We start from the raw sequence: 20151 nt of genomic DNA on the forward strand, positions 1-20151 counted from the left end.
TAAAAGTACAATATCTGCCTCCTTAATGTAGTGGAGTGGAAGTGTGAAGTAGCAAAAAATGGAAGTACAGTTGGTCTACTTGAGTAAATGTACTTATTTACATTCCATTATTGCTTACAAGAGAACTCTTGAAACAAGCAAAAGCTTATTCCATGACAGTAGTTAATAACCTAATCCCTCAGAGGGAATCAACATATTCTTTTATGAACTTACATATATGTTATAAAGATTTCTGAAGAAAAAAAATAGAATGAATATTGTCATGAAACTTGTATCTGAGTGATATTCACAGTTTGATGATACAAAGTATTTTGTTCTGCATTTTCTTTCTAAAACTGTACATTGAAGGAACAGGTGCACTGAGGGTCTCTCTCTCACACACACACACACACACACACACACACACACACACACACTCCTTCTCTCTCTCAGAGGAGCTTTATCCCAGGGCTTGTGTCTCTCTCTCCCTCGACAGAGCGAGGTGATGTTTAATGGAAAGTTAATATGGCTTTAATGCTCGTCGCCGCACTTCGACAGCGAAGGCCCCACTAATCCACTCTGTTCCACACTGCCTGGAAACAGATGCTCCGGCCGAGAGAGAGAGAGAGAGAGAGAGAGAGAGAGAGAGAGAGAGAGAGAGAGAGAGAGAGTGGGTACAAAGAAAAGTGAGACAGAGAGAGGAGGCAGAAGATACTATTGGCTCTCCACACACTGAGCCGAGTGTTCACTCAGGATACAGTAGTTCCACAGTGACATATTAGCTCGGACCACTCTATTATAGCTTCAAACATGGGACTTTTATATCTGTACACAAATACTGCATTCATTCTCTCATATTCATATTTATAATACTAGTGTTAACACTTTATAGTAACCATCATTAATTAATGGTGAATTAATAGTTAATTAAACTTTAGTTAATAGTTATTCACTGTTATAAATGCTTTATAAACCATTTATTAAGACATTGTTTAATCTGTAGTTGCAACTGATGTCTATCCATCTTACTCCATGTCCCATGATCCCTGTCACCACCTACTACTAAGCTAATATTAATTAATACTACTACTTAGTACTAATACTAATATTAGTATTAACAATACTGCCAATGTAAATTAGCTCTAAGCTAACTCTGGTACAATACATCACATGGCAACATGTATGTTTAATATTGTCCATGGTCCCTCTACCTCTTCCAAAGTAACAGGAGGCAGATTGTCTTTCTCAGAGTCATTGACTGGTACACCACATCAGTCATTCTTGAAGATAGGTTAGCAGCTTTATCCAGTGAATGCTACCAACACTGTTGATATTGCTCAGCCCACTTAGTTAACATTTGGTGCATTAGTTATGATACCTTTTTGCTTAGGCTAATACTTAATAAATGGTAATAAAATACTGCGTGGTTCATCTATAAACAGTATAGGAGCCAAATATGTTGTATGGGTGTCTTTGTAAAATGTAGTTCACACTGTGTGGGTGTGGTGTCGCTGTGCTGTCACTTAGGGGCACAGGTGTATATAGGAAGCAACGTCACTATTGTTGGCAGGTGTTTTGACCCGGAAGGGCATATGGTTTTTGACCGCTATGGCGCTAAGGAGAATTTGTTATATACTTTGGAATTGGAATAAAACCATTCACAATTATTCAATCAAGGGACTCTCATCTGGACTCTTATTCAACACAACAAACGAACAATAGCGAGTGGCGCGTCAACCAAGTTACTCCGCGATAAATGCCTCAGCAGCTTAGTAATGGACTGAGCTCCTTCAAACAGTATTTGGATGGCTATTATAAAGTTGCACCTGCTCAGCTGCACTTATACTTACTTATACTGCTGTGGTAGGGGTGTCGCAACCTCGCCATATTCACGGAAAGGGTGATGTAATTATTCACATATTGATATTGGTTTTAATAATGCACATTTGATAATATCGTCTGAATAATCAAGCGAAGATGTTTTCCCTTGTGCATCTCTTGTACATGAGTTCATCTGGTTGCCTTTTCACTAGAAACCGAGTACTTGATAGTAACTGTTGGTTTTGTACACTTTTCTTTACAGTTATGGGGACAGACTCCCTACACTCCAATTTTAAGGGTCATTTATTTGCTAAAAAAGACACAAAACATGCAGAAAACAAAGTTAAAGACAGATTTGATTTCTACAGATATTGTGATAATAATAATAATAATAATATCATTATTGTGAATTTGTTTGGCCACGATAATCATGCAGTGAAAATCTTACAGCCCTACACTGTCGCCTAAGTGACGCACAAAAACTAAAGAAGAAGAATAGATGAAAGCTGTCAGACTATAGGAAATGTAAAGTCAGTCAGACACTTTGATCCAACACTGTTCTGTACTGATTCAGATGAAACAAATATGACAGTGTGCTGGTTCATCTCTCAAGTTTTTCTTTCATCCCAGGTCTCCCCATCTGTGTTGGCCTTTAAATATCCGGTTCTGAAACAGCATGATCACAGAAAATCTACAATTCTACATTGCTCAGTCATAGTGTTTGTATCAGTGTTCAGTCTATTTAAGCTCACATTGACACATTTCCCCTATAATTAGTTTCATTTGACAACAATAATTGTTTCATCTTAGCTTTTATCTTAATGGGAACTATTGTCAGTGTTCCTGTTGCCTATATGAACAACAGCTGGAGGGAAACATACAGGACACAGCTTCATATAGAACCTTTCTCCCCTTTATCTTTTTGAAAAGACCGAAGACTCCATGTGTTCTTCTCTGTCATGCACTCACTCAGTTTGTGTTTAACCTCATTTTGTCACTGTGTTTGTTGGCGACATATTGGTTAAGACTTGGAGGCTTAGAGCATTGACATGAGTCTTAACTAGTTAGCACATCACCATAGACACAGCCTCAGTTGTTTTCCCCACTTTGCATGTGTAATCAATTCAGGGAGTTCGGTGGGGAGGGCTCATGTTGTCAGACTTCAAGAGGCTAATAGCTTTAAAATGAGTCTTAACTGGTGTTTAATTCACCCACAGCTGTTGTACTGGTTAAGAATCGAGCGACAGGCCGGTCTGTCAGTCGGACCAGGAGGAGAAATTAGTTCTGCTGATGCCCATATTCCCTCCCAGAGAACCATCTGCTCCACTTCAATACAATAGAGGGATTTTCTGAAGGAATAAAATGCTTTGAACACAACAATTTCTCTCTCTCCCTCTCTCTCTTTCTCTCTCTCTCTCTCTCTCTCTCTCTTGGTTAAGGCGTCGTATTTCCCGGCAGGACTGCCACTCAGAAGATCTGTCGCACATTTACTGATTGGTTCCTTTTGTTAAAGAGTAGCTCATGTCATCATGATGCCGACAGCATTATACCAAAATGAGATGCATTTAAATGCATAGATTTGGGTCTCAGTATGATAAGAGCTTTTTCTCAGTTCAGTTACAGAAATGAGTCCCACTGTTCACTATGGTTCCCTCCTTCTGGTTAAAAGCAGGATGCTGGAGCGTGTGGGCACCAGGGAGAGCCCACACAGACAGATTATATCTGTGAAGTCGCCCTTTTATTCTGAGCACAATGACTTGGTCTATCGAGTAAACTGACACTGTTTCATTTGCTTTTTGCTCTTTTTTTGTTAAGTTTGTTTATTCGCAAATTTTTGAGAGAGATGTTGGATGTTATTAATTTATTTAAATATCTGTTACCCTTCTTTTCATTTTCTGTCAGAAGGACAGTGTACTGAGGAGACAACGCTGGTCATTTATTCTCTTTCTTTCTAGTGATTGTTGTTCAGCACATTTCTACACTGCCAACTGTATTTCAACCACTCAGCAAAACTGAACCAACAGGCGAACTTCACTGAAAATGTAAAAGATACAGCTATATTGCAAATTAGCTACTTATGAATAACGCTGTAAAAACTAGCTTCAACACTGTGTTGTAGATTTCTCAGATTTCATAATCACCTTTGACCTTTTCCTAAAAACAGAGAAGTATAAACTTTTTTTATGAAACAAGTCAGCTGTTATGGCCTGGTCCAGGACAATGCGTCACTGTGGTGGTGCTCTGTTTGTAAGCTGTGGTGGATGGACGTCAGAAAGACAAAGGTGAGCGATGAACAAAGAAGCTTTTAAAGAAGATTTGGTCCAGGACTTGAGGGATGTGAGTCCCCGAGGGCTGCGATAAGACCTGTGACTAATGGCATTTGAGCACGTGCTGCTAAGGTCATCTTCCATGTAGCCTGTTTCTTCTGAAACAAATGTATTTTCTTACTCTTGCTCTAATGTTATTGACATGAAAGGATCATTTAATAAATAAATCATCTGTTAACCCCACGCTGATAGAAAGTCTCGCAGTCCACTAGGGATGCAACGGTAGAGTTTTCCCACAGTTCAGTATGCATCACAGTTTTTGGGCCACGGTAACATTATTGTAGTATTGTATTGTACTGTATTGTATCGTATTGTTTGCCTTTGTGTATTGAACCTAACAGGGCATATTGAACGGTTCGATAAAATATTGAATATTGTTGCATCCCTACAGTCCACGAAACATTTCTGGAGCTTCACAAGAAAACATTCTCCTGAACAACTGAAGCAGATGGAGACTTGATTTAAAACTGAAAAAACAACCAAGAAAACATCAAATGGGTCCATCATACAGTGTGTCCCTAGTCTGATTTGAAAAGACATTATTTAAAACCTCAACGTGCGGTCGAGCTCGTGCACCCACTTCAGACGAGGTGGCCGCTAACACTTTTAGCGTAGCAGCTACAGGGACGATTTTAACTTAAAAAAGGGTTTGGCCTCTCAGGGCTTCTTGAGACTTGGATACAGCAGATGAGCTGTTTGGAGCCATTTGATGTTTTTTTGGTTCTTTTTACATTTGAATGTAAAACTTTAGTTAAACCGAACATTTTACCACAACACCTGGTGGAATATGACTCCAGTAATTCCTCAGGTGATCTAAATTAGGAGAAACACACTGGATTAGATGTTTCCAGTGTTTGCGTCTCCTGGCTGCTGCCTGCACTGTGCAGCCCGCTGCAGGTAGGTACGGCTCAGAAACAGTACAGTGACCTGTGAGGGACAGTCTGAGTGTTTGAGCAGCAGAGTGAGCTCAGGACATAAACAGCCACCTGTCTGTCTGAGCATCAGCCTACTGAAGAACTACTTTGTCCATTGAAGTGAGCACGGGACGTTCAGGGGCAGTGGGTGCTCTGTGTTTCTGAACTTTGACTCATTTTACACTCAAGTCCCCAGGGGACATTCAGACAGTCAGCGTGATCAAAGGCAGCCAGAACAAAGCTGACTTAAGTCCCTCTGTCTGGAATCATCTGAAGCTGAGCGCCACCTTTCTGCCTAACTTGTAGACGGAATGAATGAATGATGGGTAGATGGTGACATCACAAGATGATGACGATGATGCAACGAGCTGAAGCAGGTTACCTGTAGGTGGACATGTGCCTGAAGATGATGGGCCTCTCACCCTCAGGGTGTTCTTTACACTCTGTAGTGTCTACACCTTCATGATGCTCTCACACTGATGTGTCCGGCCTCAGCTGATGCCACAGTGACGGCCAGCAGTGTCGGATCAAAGAGGGACAGTCAGCGGGGCGCGAGGCCGACCGACGCTTCAGGCTGAACGGGATCAGAGGGAGCGCGAGGCCAAGGCTACATTTCATTAGTGTGCGCGCCACCGTTTGGGAAGGAAATAATAATAATAATAATAAGAAGAAGAAGAAGAAGAAGAAGAAGAAGAAGAAGACATTAATAATAATACGACTACTACTTCTACTACTAATAATAATAAGAATAACAGCAATAATACAAATAATAATAATAACAATAACAACAATAATACATAATTATTATCATTATAACATTCATAATAAACAATAAATAACAATGATAATATTAACAATAGTGATAACACAACTTCTACTTCTAATAACAATAATAACAATACTACTACCACTAAGAATAATAATAATAATAACATTGATAATAATAATAATAATAATTATTATTATTATTATTATTATTATTATAACATTAACACTACTACTACTAATAATAATAATAATAACATTAATAATTATTATTATTATTATTGTTATTATGACATTAACACTGCTACTACTACTAATAATAATAATAACATTAATAATAATAATTATTATTATTGTTATTATGACATTAACACTACTACTACTAATAATAATAATAATAATATTAACAATAATAATGATAATAACAATCATAATAATAATAACTTATATTTCTGCAAGCTAAAATGAAAAAGGAGCAAAGCTGAAATGTTTTCATGAAGTTTCTTCTTCCAAACATTTGATCTGAATGTTCTCACACAGTGAATTACTCTGGGGAAAATGGAATAACAGTGAAAATATGTATTCTTCTGTTTAGCCTGAAACAGCCACTTTTGTTGTCATTCACATGTGAATGACGGGTTGATAATGCCTGTTAATTATTTATTATAGCACAGGCCTTCTTTACTTTGACACAGGAAGCAGTCAGTTAATCATTAGTAATCAAAGAGGCCTATAACTCATATTTGGGACAAACACACATTCGCAGTAAAAATACAGATCTTAGTGTCAAAATGAATAGAATAGAATAACCTCCTCACATACTGTACAAGGACAAGTACAGGTAGGCCTACTGATATCAGGACCATGTTGAGGATGGGGCCAGATATGGAGGGGCCCATCACTGGTCTGTCCCTGGTACTAACACATGCAGCAGGCGAATCTTGTGATCCAGCAGAGACGGTATCCTGTGCTGTGTCAGTTCACAGTGACAGCTCCTCTGCAGTCTGAGTCCGTCTCATTTTGTTAGTCCCGCACATGTTTGTGTCAGCTGCTGGCAAACCCTAACAGAACCAGAGTCAGACCTGTATACCCGACCAGAGAGGTCCAATCACAGATGAATCAGAGCCCCGCTGGCCAATCCCGAGCCCTGAACTCTGTTCACTGAGCTCCATGAAGAGGACCTGCAGCATCCCTGAGGGCTGACACTTGTGCGCGTGCGTGTGCGCGTGGGCCTCAGTGTGTGTGTGTGTGTGTGTGTGTGTGTGTGTGTGTGTGTGTGTGTGTGTGTGTGTGTGTGTGTGTGTGCAGGGGTATAAAAGCTCTCCAGGAGCGCAGAGGAGTCAGTGTGTGTTGTTGAACTTGCTCTGGATCTGAGCACAAACTTTCCGGGTCGGACAGCCACCATGATGTTTCCCTGCAGCGCTCTGCCGCCTCCTCTCTACCCGGGCTTACTGCGTCCCCCTGCGGCTCTCTGCTCGCCCCTGACCCGGTCACTGCCTTCAGGCTTCCTAGTAGAAGATCTCCTCCGGTTGAGCCAGCCTGTCAGCTATATTCACCGGACTTTCTCTTCCAGCAGTCCTCGGGACATTCTCCCGCTCAGCCCGGGGCCGGGCGCTTCTCCCCGGGCGTTGGGTCCCGGCACGGAGCGGTCTGTGCCTCAGAGCTCCAGCCACCCGAGCCGCAGCAGCCCCGGCTCTCCGCAGACTGCCTGCGCCGACTCCGGCTACCTCAAGTTCGGCGTCAGCGCGATACTGGCGCCGTCCACACGGAGCGGTGAGTGTGAAGAAGAACTGGGTGATGATCCCGGGACTTCTATTACTGTACTACAGCTACTGTCAGGACAGGAGAATATAACAACAACACAATATGTCTTAGTATTATTATTATCATTATTATTATTATTGCTTTTATTATTATTATTGTTGTTGTTATTGTTATTGCTATTATTATTATGTTTGTTGTTGTTGTTGTGAAAAATGGACGTACTCTGTCACTATTACTGAAACATAGAGTGTGAAGAACACTGAGTATAGCTAATATAGTAAACATTTATTGAGCATGTACTAGTATCTGTAACCAGCTGTTTGTCTGGAGGCACAGGTGTGACTCCTTGTCACTGTGGCAGGCAGTTGTGTTTGTGTACTTGTTATTTGTGCTGCTCTGAAACAGCCCAGATGTGAAGTGTCTTTGTGTTCTTTCTCTGCTTGCTCCTCAGTCCACAGTTTTCAGACTAAGAACTTCCCTTTGCCTTTGTTTGACGGGAGCCTCCATCCTTTCATCAGAGCTTCTTATTTCACAGGTTGGTGGACTTACATATATTAGCATTAGTACTTTTAGAAATAATGCATAACTGATTTATGTGTGATGGTTTCATCCCTTTTTTATGAGGAAGGCGTCACTAAAGTCACATTTATTACATCCAGGTGTCACTTTGTGTTGGGTGCTAACATCAGAAAATATTCCTCATTTCTTATTCACATCTCAGTATCATCCTCAAACAGGGTTTTACAATGAAACACAACACATAAAGTTACAAATAAAAGAAGAAATATAAGATCAGAAGATATAGATACAACCCATACATCTGAATGTGATGCATCATTTGCAGTCGTGTCAACATCAAATACTAATACTCATATGAATACTGATAATAAACACATACCGAAGGGCAATTTGACCAATTTGCAATTAAAGTAAATAAACAAAGTGAGAGTTTGTAGAGGAAATGTTTCCTTCTTATGAGGTAGAATAAAGTGTTGTAATGAGAGCAGGCTGCAGATGCAGACACTGAAGGCTGAATTATTACTTATATTTCTTTGACTTTCATTGCTCAGTTTCTCTACTTTGGTCTGGAAGAAAAACTCCTATCTGAATTTGAATGTACGTAAGCATCAAAATACAAGTAATATGTATGTCTGTATGTATGTCCTGGGAATTTTTTACAGCCATAGATTATTATTATAATATACGCTTACACAACAAGTAATTAATAGGTTTTTAATTGACCATATCAGTACTTCATACACATCCATTTACAAATACAGAGGCAGATTCTACACCCTAAAACCATTTAACTGTGTTGTCCAGAGGAATGAGATAACATGTTAATCAGGAGAATGGATTGATTGATTCATGTCCTTTAAATTAGAATCATTAGGAAGACACAAACTTGTTGTAAATGTAAGTAAGTCATGGTGGCACCGTGTGGCTTCTGTGGGTCGGTTCATTCACCGGTAAAACTGGACTTTGATTCTAAACGAGGACAACATCTCTTTCACACCGAGCACACGCCTGTGATCCAGCTGAGTAGGACCTCTAGCACACAGTTCTGCTTACTTGCGAGTTTGTTCCAAAAGTTTTGTGTTTATCACTTGTGAAACGTGATGAGAAGATGGTGAGCTCTCAGCCTGAGCCTCAGAGACACCGTCAGCCTTTTAGCATGGGAATGCCCCGGACAGCATGGAATCAGCTCCGCCAATTTGAAGGCCTATTTAGGCGACGCACTGACTGCTGACATTAGCACCAGTTGTCCTAATCTACAAATTAGTCCAGTTTGTCACGCTCTAAATATATTAGTGCCGTTTGTCATGGTCTAAATGTGAGGCGAGTATCTTCCCAGCTCAGGAACTCAGCGCCTCTTCACGCGCTGTCGTTTTCCCACCAAGCCCCTCTGCCTGCCCACAAAGCTCCCAGCACCATGACCAATAGGAGCCAAAACCACACACACACACACACACACACACACACACACAAAGATTTGCGTTTCTTACAAGCTCTCTGTTAAATTCAAAGGCTTGAACTTATTTTATTGGATTGATTTCCAACATTCATCAACACAACAAAATATATGGTCAGACTGAGTTCTTGTAAGCAGGGATGTGACTCTGAACAGCGCTCAGCTCTGTGTATCCTCTAGAGCTTTAGGAACAGCTCTACATTATACTGACCTGTCTTTAATGGGCCTGTAATATACTGGCCTGTCGACGGCCTTTTCCACTCAATTCATTACAACACAATCACCTTTCTCTATGCATTTGCAGCCTATACAATCCCCCTTCATGCTTCATTAGAGGCAGTGTGAGCCGAGCTTTGGAGAGCCCGTCTCATTAGCATAGGCTCTGTTTCCACTGCCGGACAAATTGGGCTTTAAACGGCAGATTTCAGGCAGAACAAGTATATTATGGGCTGCATCAGGGAGCCTGTGAGACGATGATGGAAACAAGAAGAGATGTTGATTTTCCGAGAACACCGACAGACACAGAATATACACACAAAAATCCAAGTTTAGCAGATTAATTCTGCATACAAGCTTCAACCCTGTATCCATTCAGACCAACTAAGATGGAAACAAGAAGATGTGATTCAGCAAAAAAGAAAATATTACGATCGAATGATTGATTTTCTTTAGACATGCTGAAGGCAAACAGTAAGTGTGTTAATGACAGAAGACAGATGTGCCACAAAGCTCCATTCATTCAGCTCAGCATCCAGATGTTACTGAATATAAAACAAGATGGTGACATTGCAAATTGCTCAGCACAATCATATTTTATGAACATGTTGTATATGAATTGATCCAACAAAACATCCGTGCTGTTGAGTTTTTATCAGCCTCCGACTGATAAGAATAAACCTGGAGACGCAAAAAGAATTGAATGTGTAATAGCTGATAATGAAACGTCTGCATGGACGTACGACTCTGAACTGATATCATGCACCAAACAGTTCTCTTCAATTGCTGACAAGCATGAGCCAATACTGACGCCACACAACTCACACACAGAGCAACACAACACTTCTTACATGTCTGCAAATATTATTTCATGTAAATCAGGATTTCATTATAAAAGAACAGCTTTCACTTTATTGGCTGTACCACTGATGGATTGTAACTAAGTACATTTACTCAAGTACTGTACAGTTTTACAGCACTTGTACTTTACGTGACTATTTCCATTTTCTGCTACAGTTTGCCAGCACTTATTGTACTTTTTACTCCATTACATGTATTTGATAGCTTTAGTTACTAGTTGCTTTGAAGATTACATGTTGCATTAGAGCCAAAGTGGCACATTTCTAATTCATCTATTTTATTGGCAATCAGATAAAAAAAACACTGATTCCAATAATCAGGACAATATTTAGTCGATCACAGTATATACATACATGTATAACTTTTACTGCTACTTCTGATACTTCACTTTAAGACTTATACTGACGTAATACTTGTATTGGTGGCTTTCACTTTTACTTAAGTAATCATACTTATCAAACGTTCGGTAAGTATGTGATTCCTCTTTAAATCTCTACTCTCTTGTGTTTCGTCCCTCCAGCTTCCTCCTCTGTGGTCCCTGTCCCCGGGACGTTTTCATGGCCCCTGGCCCCCAGAGGGAAGCCCAGGAGGGGCATGCTGAGGCGGGCTGTGTTCTCAGACCTCCAGAGGAAGGCCCTGGAGAGAACTTTCCAGAAGCAGAAATACATCAGCAAACCGGACAGGAAGAAACTTGCCAATAAACTGGGACTCAAAGACTCCCAGGTACACACCAAGTACAAACAGATTGTTCTCCAGTGCTCTTATGTTTCCTTGTGTATTGCATGTAAAACTGACCCTGTAGGGACATCTGTAGCCCAAGCCAGCTTTGAACACAATCAGTCATATTGATAGTGTTTATTCTGTCCTGTGAAGGTGAAGATCTGGTTTCAGAACCGCAGGATGAAATGGAGGAACTCCAAGGAGAGAGAGCTGCTGTCGACAGGCGGCTGTCGCCAGCAGACCCTCCCCACCAAAACCAACCCCCACCCAGACCTCACTGATGTAGGCAGCACCTACTGCCACCGGCTGGACAGGACTGCACCCACCGGCCAAGCACAGCTGGACAGCCAGAGTTCCCATCTTCACCACCACCACCATCATCATCATCATCATCACAGTCCTTCCTCCCCGTCAGAGTCCAGCAAACACTCGGAGCTCTCAGAGTCAGACAGTGAGGAAATCACAGTTTCATAAGACCTTGATAGAGGCTTAAGTAATCAGATTACTCTTGATTGAAATGAGTCAGTTGTGGAGGATGACGGGACAAAATAAGGAGTTATTAAAGAAACCGGTGAATGGAAGTAAATAGCAGAAGAATCTGCACAGTACATAGCTGTGTTTTCTCAGCCTTTGCCCTCAGTGCCATGTTTCTGTACAGTGTTGTCTATATTGCTTTAATATGTAGTTCAGTATATGTATATACAGTGAATAAGGCGGACTGAGCTCTTTTAGATCTTTGTAGATTGAAATGTTTAAATATAAAAATTGTACTTTGTAATCTTTATATTTTCTCAAATAAATCTTGAAAAGTATTCTTTTGCTTTTTGTTAATGTTCAGTATCCTGCTGACATGAAACTACTGCAACATTCCAGTTACACTTTTCATCAGTGTCTCTTACACCACTGCTGTGCCCAGAGTTTAGACTGCACCCAAACCCAGCTGCTGTGTCCTGTGGAAGTCTCCTGAATGCCAGCAGAGGCCGCTGTGTCTGAGGCTTAATGTCGACCTACTGCACATTTAGGAACATCACAGTTCAAACCGATGCAGATTTGTTTCCACATTTTTCAACTATGTTTGCTGCATGTCATCCTCCCATGAGCTGAGGTCAGCTCATCAGTGAAGTGTTCACTCACCTGGCTGAACAGCAGAGGAAAATGAATCACACTTGTATAATGAGACCAGCTCCTGCTGCAGTGTTAATGTGAGGTGATATGCTGGGAGGATTATTTCAAATGTTCAGTGTGCTACAGTAGGATGTGTTTGTATTAGATGTACTGTGGGGTCCAGAAGTCGACATACATTCGAAACAAATACAAAATCTTTATTACAAATGACAATATCAGCTCAGCAATGTGACAAGTTGAATCTTTGAAATGGCCATGAATGTCAGAATGTCTCAGTATTTGGTTTGTCCCCCTTTGGCTTTAATGACAGCATGCACTCGAGCTGCATGGACTCCACAAGTTAGTGCAAAACTGGATGTACTGAAGTTGATGTATTGGTGTTCTGATGGTGTGCTCACTTTGGCTCTGCCCGGTCCAGCTTTGGATACAACTGATCGTTTCTAAGAGGTGTTTTATGCCGCTTTTCCACCAAAATTGGCGGGTCTACACAGGGTTTTTAAACACAGTTCAACTCACTAAAAATCACCTATTGATCCCACTTCCTACTTTTAAAAAAAATGCTAAAAAGAAGTATTTTGACAAGTGGTCTGAGACTTTTGAACCCCACTTTATCAGCAATGAACCAAAAAGTCGACAAAAATCCTAAGCTGTGCTTCCCTAGAATATTAAATCAGAAAAAACCTCCTAATATGAAAAGAATTATTTTATTTGATTAAATCTGACACTTGGATTCTTTTATTCTTCTAAACTGAAAAGACAATCTCTGATCTCACGATCCTCAGTGAGCATTTTCTGACTAATGAATTTAACATGCAGCTGAAAGTTTTATGGTGGAGGTTCCCGTTCAGCTGGATCAGCTCTAAACTGCAGCTCAGCTATTCAGATAAGTGACACAGCAGCCCCCCCCCCGTCACACTACACTAACATACATATGAAGAACCAAGCACATAAAGATGCAGCCGCTAACAGGAAACAATCGGGAAACTCAAAGATGGATTGTTAAAAAAAAAACAAGACTTTATTGCCATTTTCCACTATGGATTATACAAGGAAAGCTGGAGAGCAACAATATAAGACTAGTACTGACATCTGAATTAAATACAAAAACAATGTTATTTATTTGTGTTTTTCTTAACTCAACATTCGGCTGCAGAACAGGTGACTGACAGAGCAGCCATCATCATCATCATCATCATCATGATAATCATGATAATCATCGTCTTCATCAGAAAAACAATGACTTAATTAAAACAGCGCTTTAATTAATGTGAACTTTATTTACATGAGTAAAATAAAAACAATCAGACTTCATGCCATGCTCTTCAAGCCTACAAACACAACGGAGTGGCTGCTGTTAAATAACTGAAGGGAGATGTTAATGGATTACATACAGTATTTACAGCCAAATGTCAACTCACAGCACAATCCACCAGTTCAACACACCTGTACGCAGCCCCGCTTGGTCCCAACTTCAGCTGGGGACAGATTCTTAGTCCCGATTGGCTGAAAAGCGGCGTCAGGATGCACCGAAATGTGTCACTTCTCCTCCAGAATAAAAGCAGTAGTTTTTAACCTTGTCCCACCTCAAGTCTGCAGGTTTTAATCACAACCAAACACTACAGCTGATCACTTTGAGTGTGGCTGGAAGAAACGTCTGAAAACTTTCAATAGGAGGATTAAAAACCACTGACTTAACAACAAATGCTTAACACTTTCAAAATAAAATAGGACAGATTCCCTACAGAACCCCGACCAAACCCCCTGTTAAGAACAGACAAAAAAAAAAGATCCTTCAATATGAGCATACAGCTGTGGCTTTTAGGGCCCTGTCAGTTTGAACCCCATGAGAGGTAGAAAAAGACAGAGGACTTGATGTCGCTGTGGAAATGCAGCTCTGCTTATATTGTTGCAGCATAAATATCTGAAATGGGCAGAAATCAGACACTTGAGTGACTAAGTAGTAAGTGCTGGAGTTTCAAGCCCCATTTACACATCAACTATTAGCCTCGTCACTAATTTGAAGTTTTTTTTATTTTGCTGATAATAACAAATGTGAACTTTGGGCAAATTTTCACAAATCACCAGGTGCCCCCAGTGCAAACAGGACTTCAGCTGAAATCTCTGAGAACTACAAACTGATAATAAGACAGTTCAGCCACAAGGGGGCAGTCACATGCTGCATTTACACAGCCACAACCCTGACATCAGCTCGTTACAGCAGTGTTTCTCCATCCACACGCAGCAGCAGTGACGTGGTCAGTCGGGAAAACGGTAACGTTTCTTGACTTTTTTTTTCTTTTTTCCTGTAACCACATGAGAAGTGCTCCATAACAGTACAATGGTTTGAACAACCTTTAAATATGTACAAACATCTTTGTGCCGTGATAGTAAAACAGAGAGGAGGAGGGTAAGTTCACTATTTCGTTATTATAATACAGTATGAAGTGTACATAGAAGGGGAGGGGGGCACCCGAAAACATTAGGCTGGGACAGGACAGGAGGAGGGCGGGAGACAGTGACAGTCATCAAGATGAAACTGTACAGACTGACAACTACAGCTGACTACGTGATCTGTACACACGACATCAAAACTCACTCTGAGACTCTGGCTTTTCTGCCCTGATGGTCGACACTTGAAAACAAAAGGGACTTGAAGCCTAAATAGAGGAGCTAGAAGAAGAAGAAGCTGGAATAGAAGCTAAAACTCTTTGATGTTTGTATGTATGTATGTATGTATGTATGTATGTATGTATGTATGTATGTATGTATGTGTGTGTGTGTGTGTGTGTGTGTGTAAGGCTAAAAATCCCAGTCACAGCCTTAGTTCAATCGGAATGTATTCCACTACAATCAGATTAGGGTGCGTTTTATTTCTAATAACTTACAGGCACAGTGGGTGGAGTCAGGTTCAAACTTGAGGGTGTATTTGTCTGTTGCTACCTGGTTTGTTGTTACAGAGGGGTGGACTTTAGTGTCAAAGTGCTTTCTATCTCCATCTAGCAGAACATGAAGAGGAACACAGAGGGAGTTGAAAAGGAGGATGTTGTATTTTAGCTGGACTCCACAGGCTTTGCGGATGACATGAGGTGGTGCTGCGGGGCTCTTTACTGCCGGTTGCTCTTTATCCTCTCCAGACGTTTCTTCAGGTCGTCCAGGTTGGCCGCCGGGGAAGCTGAGCGTGTGTGTGCGTGCGTTGGGGAGTGGGAGTGTGCGTTGTGGTCCTGCTGGTACAGCTCTCTGGACTCTTTGAGCTGAGACAGCTTACTGTGGAGCATGTCGGTGGAGGAGGCCACCGACGGCTTGGAGGACAGCAGGGAGGAGATGGGAGGTCGCTGCTGAGGCTCGTCCTCGCTTCCTCCACCACCCTGCTGCAGAATGAGAGAGGAAAGAGTTGATGAGACATTTTCACTTCACAGTAGATATCAGTCAGGAATGTTGCTGTATAACTTTCTACATGAAAAGAATCATACATGAGTTTTAAAAACATGTAAGAATAAAAAAAAAAAAAAAAAGAAAGTACCAATTTAGCTCACATTTATTAAAAGGTGTCATTAAATTCAATGGTAGCCAGAATTGTCTGCGGGCACTTAGCGAGCAAAGCTGGAATTTGTCATGTATGTGTGTTGGAAAGCTGCATCACCAGCGTATGTAGTTACTGACGCCTACTGCGTTACCACAGCAGCCTGTGCAGACAGGCTGGTGGACCTGATCACTTGCAAATCAAAGTGCAGACAGTCTGTCCTAGATGTGAGAAACAAATCTGATTCGCCTGCAGTCTGAACACCTAGACACATCTTTGGCTCCTTTCTACTGGAATGACATATACAGTACATGTACAGTGTGGATGAACTGTATTGGCCGAGTGTGTATGAGTGTGTTCACTAACTCTGGAGGTGTTTTCCAGGCCTTGTCTCTGTCTGAGGATCTTGAGTCTCTCGTAGTAAACAGCTGGTTTCAGCTCTTCATTGTTGCTGCTCAGACTGGAGTCCACGCCATGCTGAGGGATCACTGCAGCGACACAAACACACACCAATGTTACCACACACTCCTCACTTCATTGTGACCCACGTGCACATTGCCAGCGTCCAGCTGTACCTGCTGAGGTCTGGATACGAGCCTTGCCCTCTCTCTCAGACTCTATGACGCGAAGGCCTCGCTCCACGTAGCTCTGGAAGAACTGGGATGTGTTTTTGAGGAAGGGCTCCAGGTCTGCGTCAGAGTACTTCTGTTTGTACTCGTACAACTCGGTCAAACCCTGACAAGAAGATTGGATACATATTTAAAGATTACTTCATGTCTTGCAGGCTCTTTGTTATAAGCCTCCTGTTTTCTGTCTGTGACGTTACAAAAGGAAAAAAAATGTAGTACAAACATTTCTTTCAAGTTCTAAAGTGCAACGAAACGTGTTTTATGGGGCTGAGCTGACCTCTTTAGTGTTCTCCTTGGAGCCGATCTTCTTGAAGATTTCAGACAGAATGTCACTGACCTTAGCCTTTGACATCCGATCCTCCTGGGAACAAAACATCAAGGACAAAATCCTTGTTACATCCATTGTCACAGTCATGCAACACAACTCCTTTTGATACAGTGAGGCCGCTGAATTTTCTTCAGGTAAGAACCTAAATGGCCACTGAGTGTGTTCATTGTGGTGGTGTGTTGCTCACCGTGCGCAGACCAGTCTTCTCGTTGCCGCGGTCACTCTTCAGTCCTGACAGGTTTCCAGAGTGTTTGACCACCCGCCTCAGATGGGCCTCCAACTCTGACTCATTACGATTCTCTATCATTGATAGGTGGTCCAGGATCTGTTCATCAGAAACACAGGAGCTAAACCAGTTAAACATCTGATTTTGATACAATACATTAAGTCTCTCTCTGTGTGTGTGTGTGTGTGTGTGTGTGTGTGTGTGTGTGTGTGTGTGTGTGTGTGTGTGTGCGCGCATTACCTTGGCGCCAGTGAGCTTGCAGAGTGTGTGCAACAGAGTCTTGAGGGTTCTGTGAGGGACGTCACTCTTGAGCTGCTTGAGCTTCTCTTTGGGGAAAACCTTCATGAAGTTGTGGACGTCCAGTAAGATCCGATCCAGGTTGATACTGTTGATGGTCTCTGGGAGGAAGCGGATCATCCTCCACAGACACTGAACACACACACACAAACACAGGAGAGTAAGTATGACGTGTATGATGCACCATTTTAAAAGGACAGCGAGGTCAGCACTAGTACGATGTAGGATTTGTCAGGTCCTCTGCCGTCACACTGCTTACCTTCATGACCAGTTCAGAGAACATTGGGGGACCAGCTGTTGTGACCAAACTGTCCTGAAGCAGAACCAACAGAGCACTGCAGAGAGGCAGGGAGGGAAGGAGGAGTCAACTCAATGGGTAAAGAAAAAAAACAACAACAAAGTTTCTTTAGCTTGTTTGAAATGTATGACGGACGGGCCGTGAGGGACCAGGCACTGTGCCTCCTCTGTTCAAGTCACTCAATGACTAGTGACAATGTGGTGGCATCAGTGTAGGTGTGCAAAGGCTTCAGCTCCAGAAAGAAAATCTGTCCCTTCCCCTCTTATCGCTCTCCATAGCTGTTGTACATGTCTGTTGCTCAGTGAAGTTGGCTCCCAGTTTAATCAGAAACATAAAAAGAGATTCAATATTCATTTGTGCTGTTATTTGTTTTTCTCCAGGAATTTCTGTCTCTGTGCCGTCTTTTCTAATGCTTAAACCAACAATAATTGGTTTTGGTAACAATGAGCAGCCAAAGATTATATAACTTACAACTTGAAGCACTCGGAGCAGCCGCGTGAAAAGACGGAGCGCTGCACCTTTTCTCTGGGTGGGCACCTGCTGCTCGCTCCTTATTGGGAACAATTGAAAAAGATGCTGCCACTCAGCAATATAACAAAATGCTGATGGTTCTTCTAGGGCCTGCGTCCACATAGCATTTTTTTCCGTTGTCACTTCACTACAACAGTGCTGCAAACCGTAATATTTCCAACTCACGTACTAATGGTTTCATACTAAGGCTTCGGACCTCAAATTGTTTCAGCGAACCAAACAGCAAGCTGGTAAGGAAGACAATGGCTGAGTTTTGACCAACGCTGGTAAAAATGCTAAGATAACATCAACCAGGACAGTGAAAAAAGCCCAGTTATCTCCAACAACTTCTCCAACAAGCTAATTTATTACATAGAAATGTTGAAGATGTCTCATTGTTCATGTAGGAGGAATCAACACTCCATGAAAGAGCGCGGCCTGGTTGCAGGTTTGCCAGCGTCAGGCCAACACGGTTCACTGCTCAGCTTTCAGACATTTGATCAGGTGTGTCTTCAGGGTTCGATGTGTTGCATGTTGCCCTAGTCACCTTTGTATTTTGCAATGCAAATGTTGCAGTGAGTACACCTTCTGGTGTTAAACAAGGTGATGTATTATCACCAACATTATTTGCCATTTTTATTCATGATTTGGCAAGAAATGTAAAGCAGCTGGGGAAAACATGCGGCCGTGTACTCGTAAATGCAGATGATGTTATTTTGCTGTCAGAAAATGAGGAAGATTTACATACAATGCTGACATTTATCTGTGAACTCAAGTCCACCTTTTGCATCATTTAGCAACACGTAAGTATCTTGGTTTTTTTTCTATGAAAGCATGTTTTTTTAACATGGTGCATCAGTTCTAGCAGACTCTGCAGGTAGAGCACTGGGAGGTGTTAGTGTGGATTGGAAGAAAGGCACCTCCACAAAGTAAAAGGTGGAGGAGTTTAAACACCAAGCCCGGGTTAATTGCTCACAATCATGGGCTGAGGAAATCTGGAGCAATCCAATTATTATTTAAGAAAGAGTATAGATGTGAAAAATATGTTATGTTGTTGTGTTATGTCATTTGCCTAAAAGTCAGAGATCACTTTGTGCACAGTTAAGGTGTTTATTACCACTGCACGTTGAAATAGGAGGATACAGAGGTGTGCCTGAAGACGAATGAATCTGTGAATATTTTGACCTAAATGAGGTGGAGAATGAAATGACTTTTGTGTTATACTGTCCTTCATATAGATTTGATAGTACTGAGGATGGAGCTCTAATTGAATACCTCTTTGATAATGTTTTTGCATTTTCTGAATACGCCTCCAAAACATGGGACAGGAGGAGGACAGTGACGTATAATAGATAAAATCTTCTGTATTGGACCGAAGACTACTGACTTATGAACTGGATCACATATACAGAGTTTGGCACTAATGGATGCAGATGTAGTTTTTGATTTGTGTTGTTTGGATTTGGATATTGTGTCTTGTGCTTAGGGGGCTGCGTTTGTGTTTGTATATCTGCTCTTTTGTAATTCCTGGAATGCTTTTATACGGGGGAGGTGGATGATACTTCTGTTCAGATGTTGATGTACTGTAATACTAGATGACTGTGGGTTAACGTGCCAGAATGTTAGATTTGTTAATGTGTATGGATAATTCCATGAGGGGTGGGTCATGTAAACGACCAGTCATCCATCCTTTCACTCACTCATGTTGATTGATTTAACGTGAATTGATACTCAGTAGTACAGATGCAATTAGGTCTGTACCCTTAAAAATGTGTCTGCTTAGATTTGAGTAAGACTTTGTCCTTCAGATAACCAGCAGTATTAAATAAATACTATAAATATATCAACTATTTGGGCCTTTGGAATTTGTTGCATGACT

At 41.5% G+C, this 20151-nt stretch overlaps 2 protein-coding genes across 3 annotated transcripts in view; one reads left to right on the top strand and one right to left on the bottom strand.

The window, feature by feature from the left end:
• Nucleotides 1-7209: 7209 nt before the first annotated feature.
• LOC141001790 (homeobox protein DBX1-B-like) lies at nt 7210-11813 on the top strand. Its single transcript, XM_073472962.1, has 4 exons — nt 7210-7585; nt 8022-8105; nt 11140-11342; nt 11493-11813. The coding sequence occupies exons 1-4, from the start codon at nt 7210-7212 to the stop codon at nt 11811-11813; spliced, it is 984 nt and encodes a 327-aa protein (XP_073329063.1).
• Nucleotides 11814-13456: 1643 nt separating this feature from the next.
• The window catches only part of ckap5 (cytoskeleton associated protein 5), a 39595-nt gene continuing 32900 nt past the window's right edge, over nt 13457-20151 (bottom strand). For both annotated transcript variants that reach the window (XM_073471481.1, XM_073471480.1), the window contains 7 exons: nt 17724-17799; nt 17408-17596; nt 17129-17266; nt 16891-16974; nt 16560-16719; nt 16351-16472; nt 13457-15832 (listed from right to left, as the gene is read on the bottom strand). In XM_073471481.1, the coding sequence (XP_073327582.1) occupies nt 15569-15832; nt 16351-16472; nt 16560-16719; nt 16891-16974; nt 17129-17266; nt 17408-17596; nt 17724-17799 (1033 nt within the window). In that variant the 3' untranslated portion in view covers nt 13457-15568. The remainder of the gene's footprint in view (nt 15833-16350; nt 16473-16559; nt 16720-16890; nt 16975-17128; nt 17267-17407; nt 17597-17723; nt 17800-20151) is intronic.

Source organism: Pagrus major, chromosome 8, assembly GCF_040436345.1.
Source record: "Pagrus major chromosome 8, Pma_NU_1.0".
Taxonomy (NCBI): domain Eukaryota; kingdom Metazoa; phylum Chordata; class Actinopteri; order Spariformes; family Sparidae; genus Pagrus; species Pagrus major.

Coding starts and splice junctions, on each gene's coding strand:
- LOC141001790 (XM_073472962.1), top strand. CDS start 7,210: ATGATGTTTCCCTGCAGCGCTCTGCCGCCTCCTCTCTACCCGGGCTTA. Junction 8,106..11,139: donor CAGAGCTTCTTATTTCACAG/GTTGGTGGACTT, acceptor TCGTCCCTCCAG/CTTCCTCCTCTGTGGTCCCT. Junction 11,343..11,492: donor TGGGACTCAAAGACTCCCAG/GTACACACCAAG, acceptor TGTCCTGTGAAG/GTGAAGATCTGGTTTCAGAA.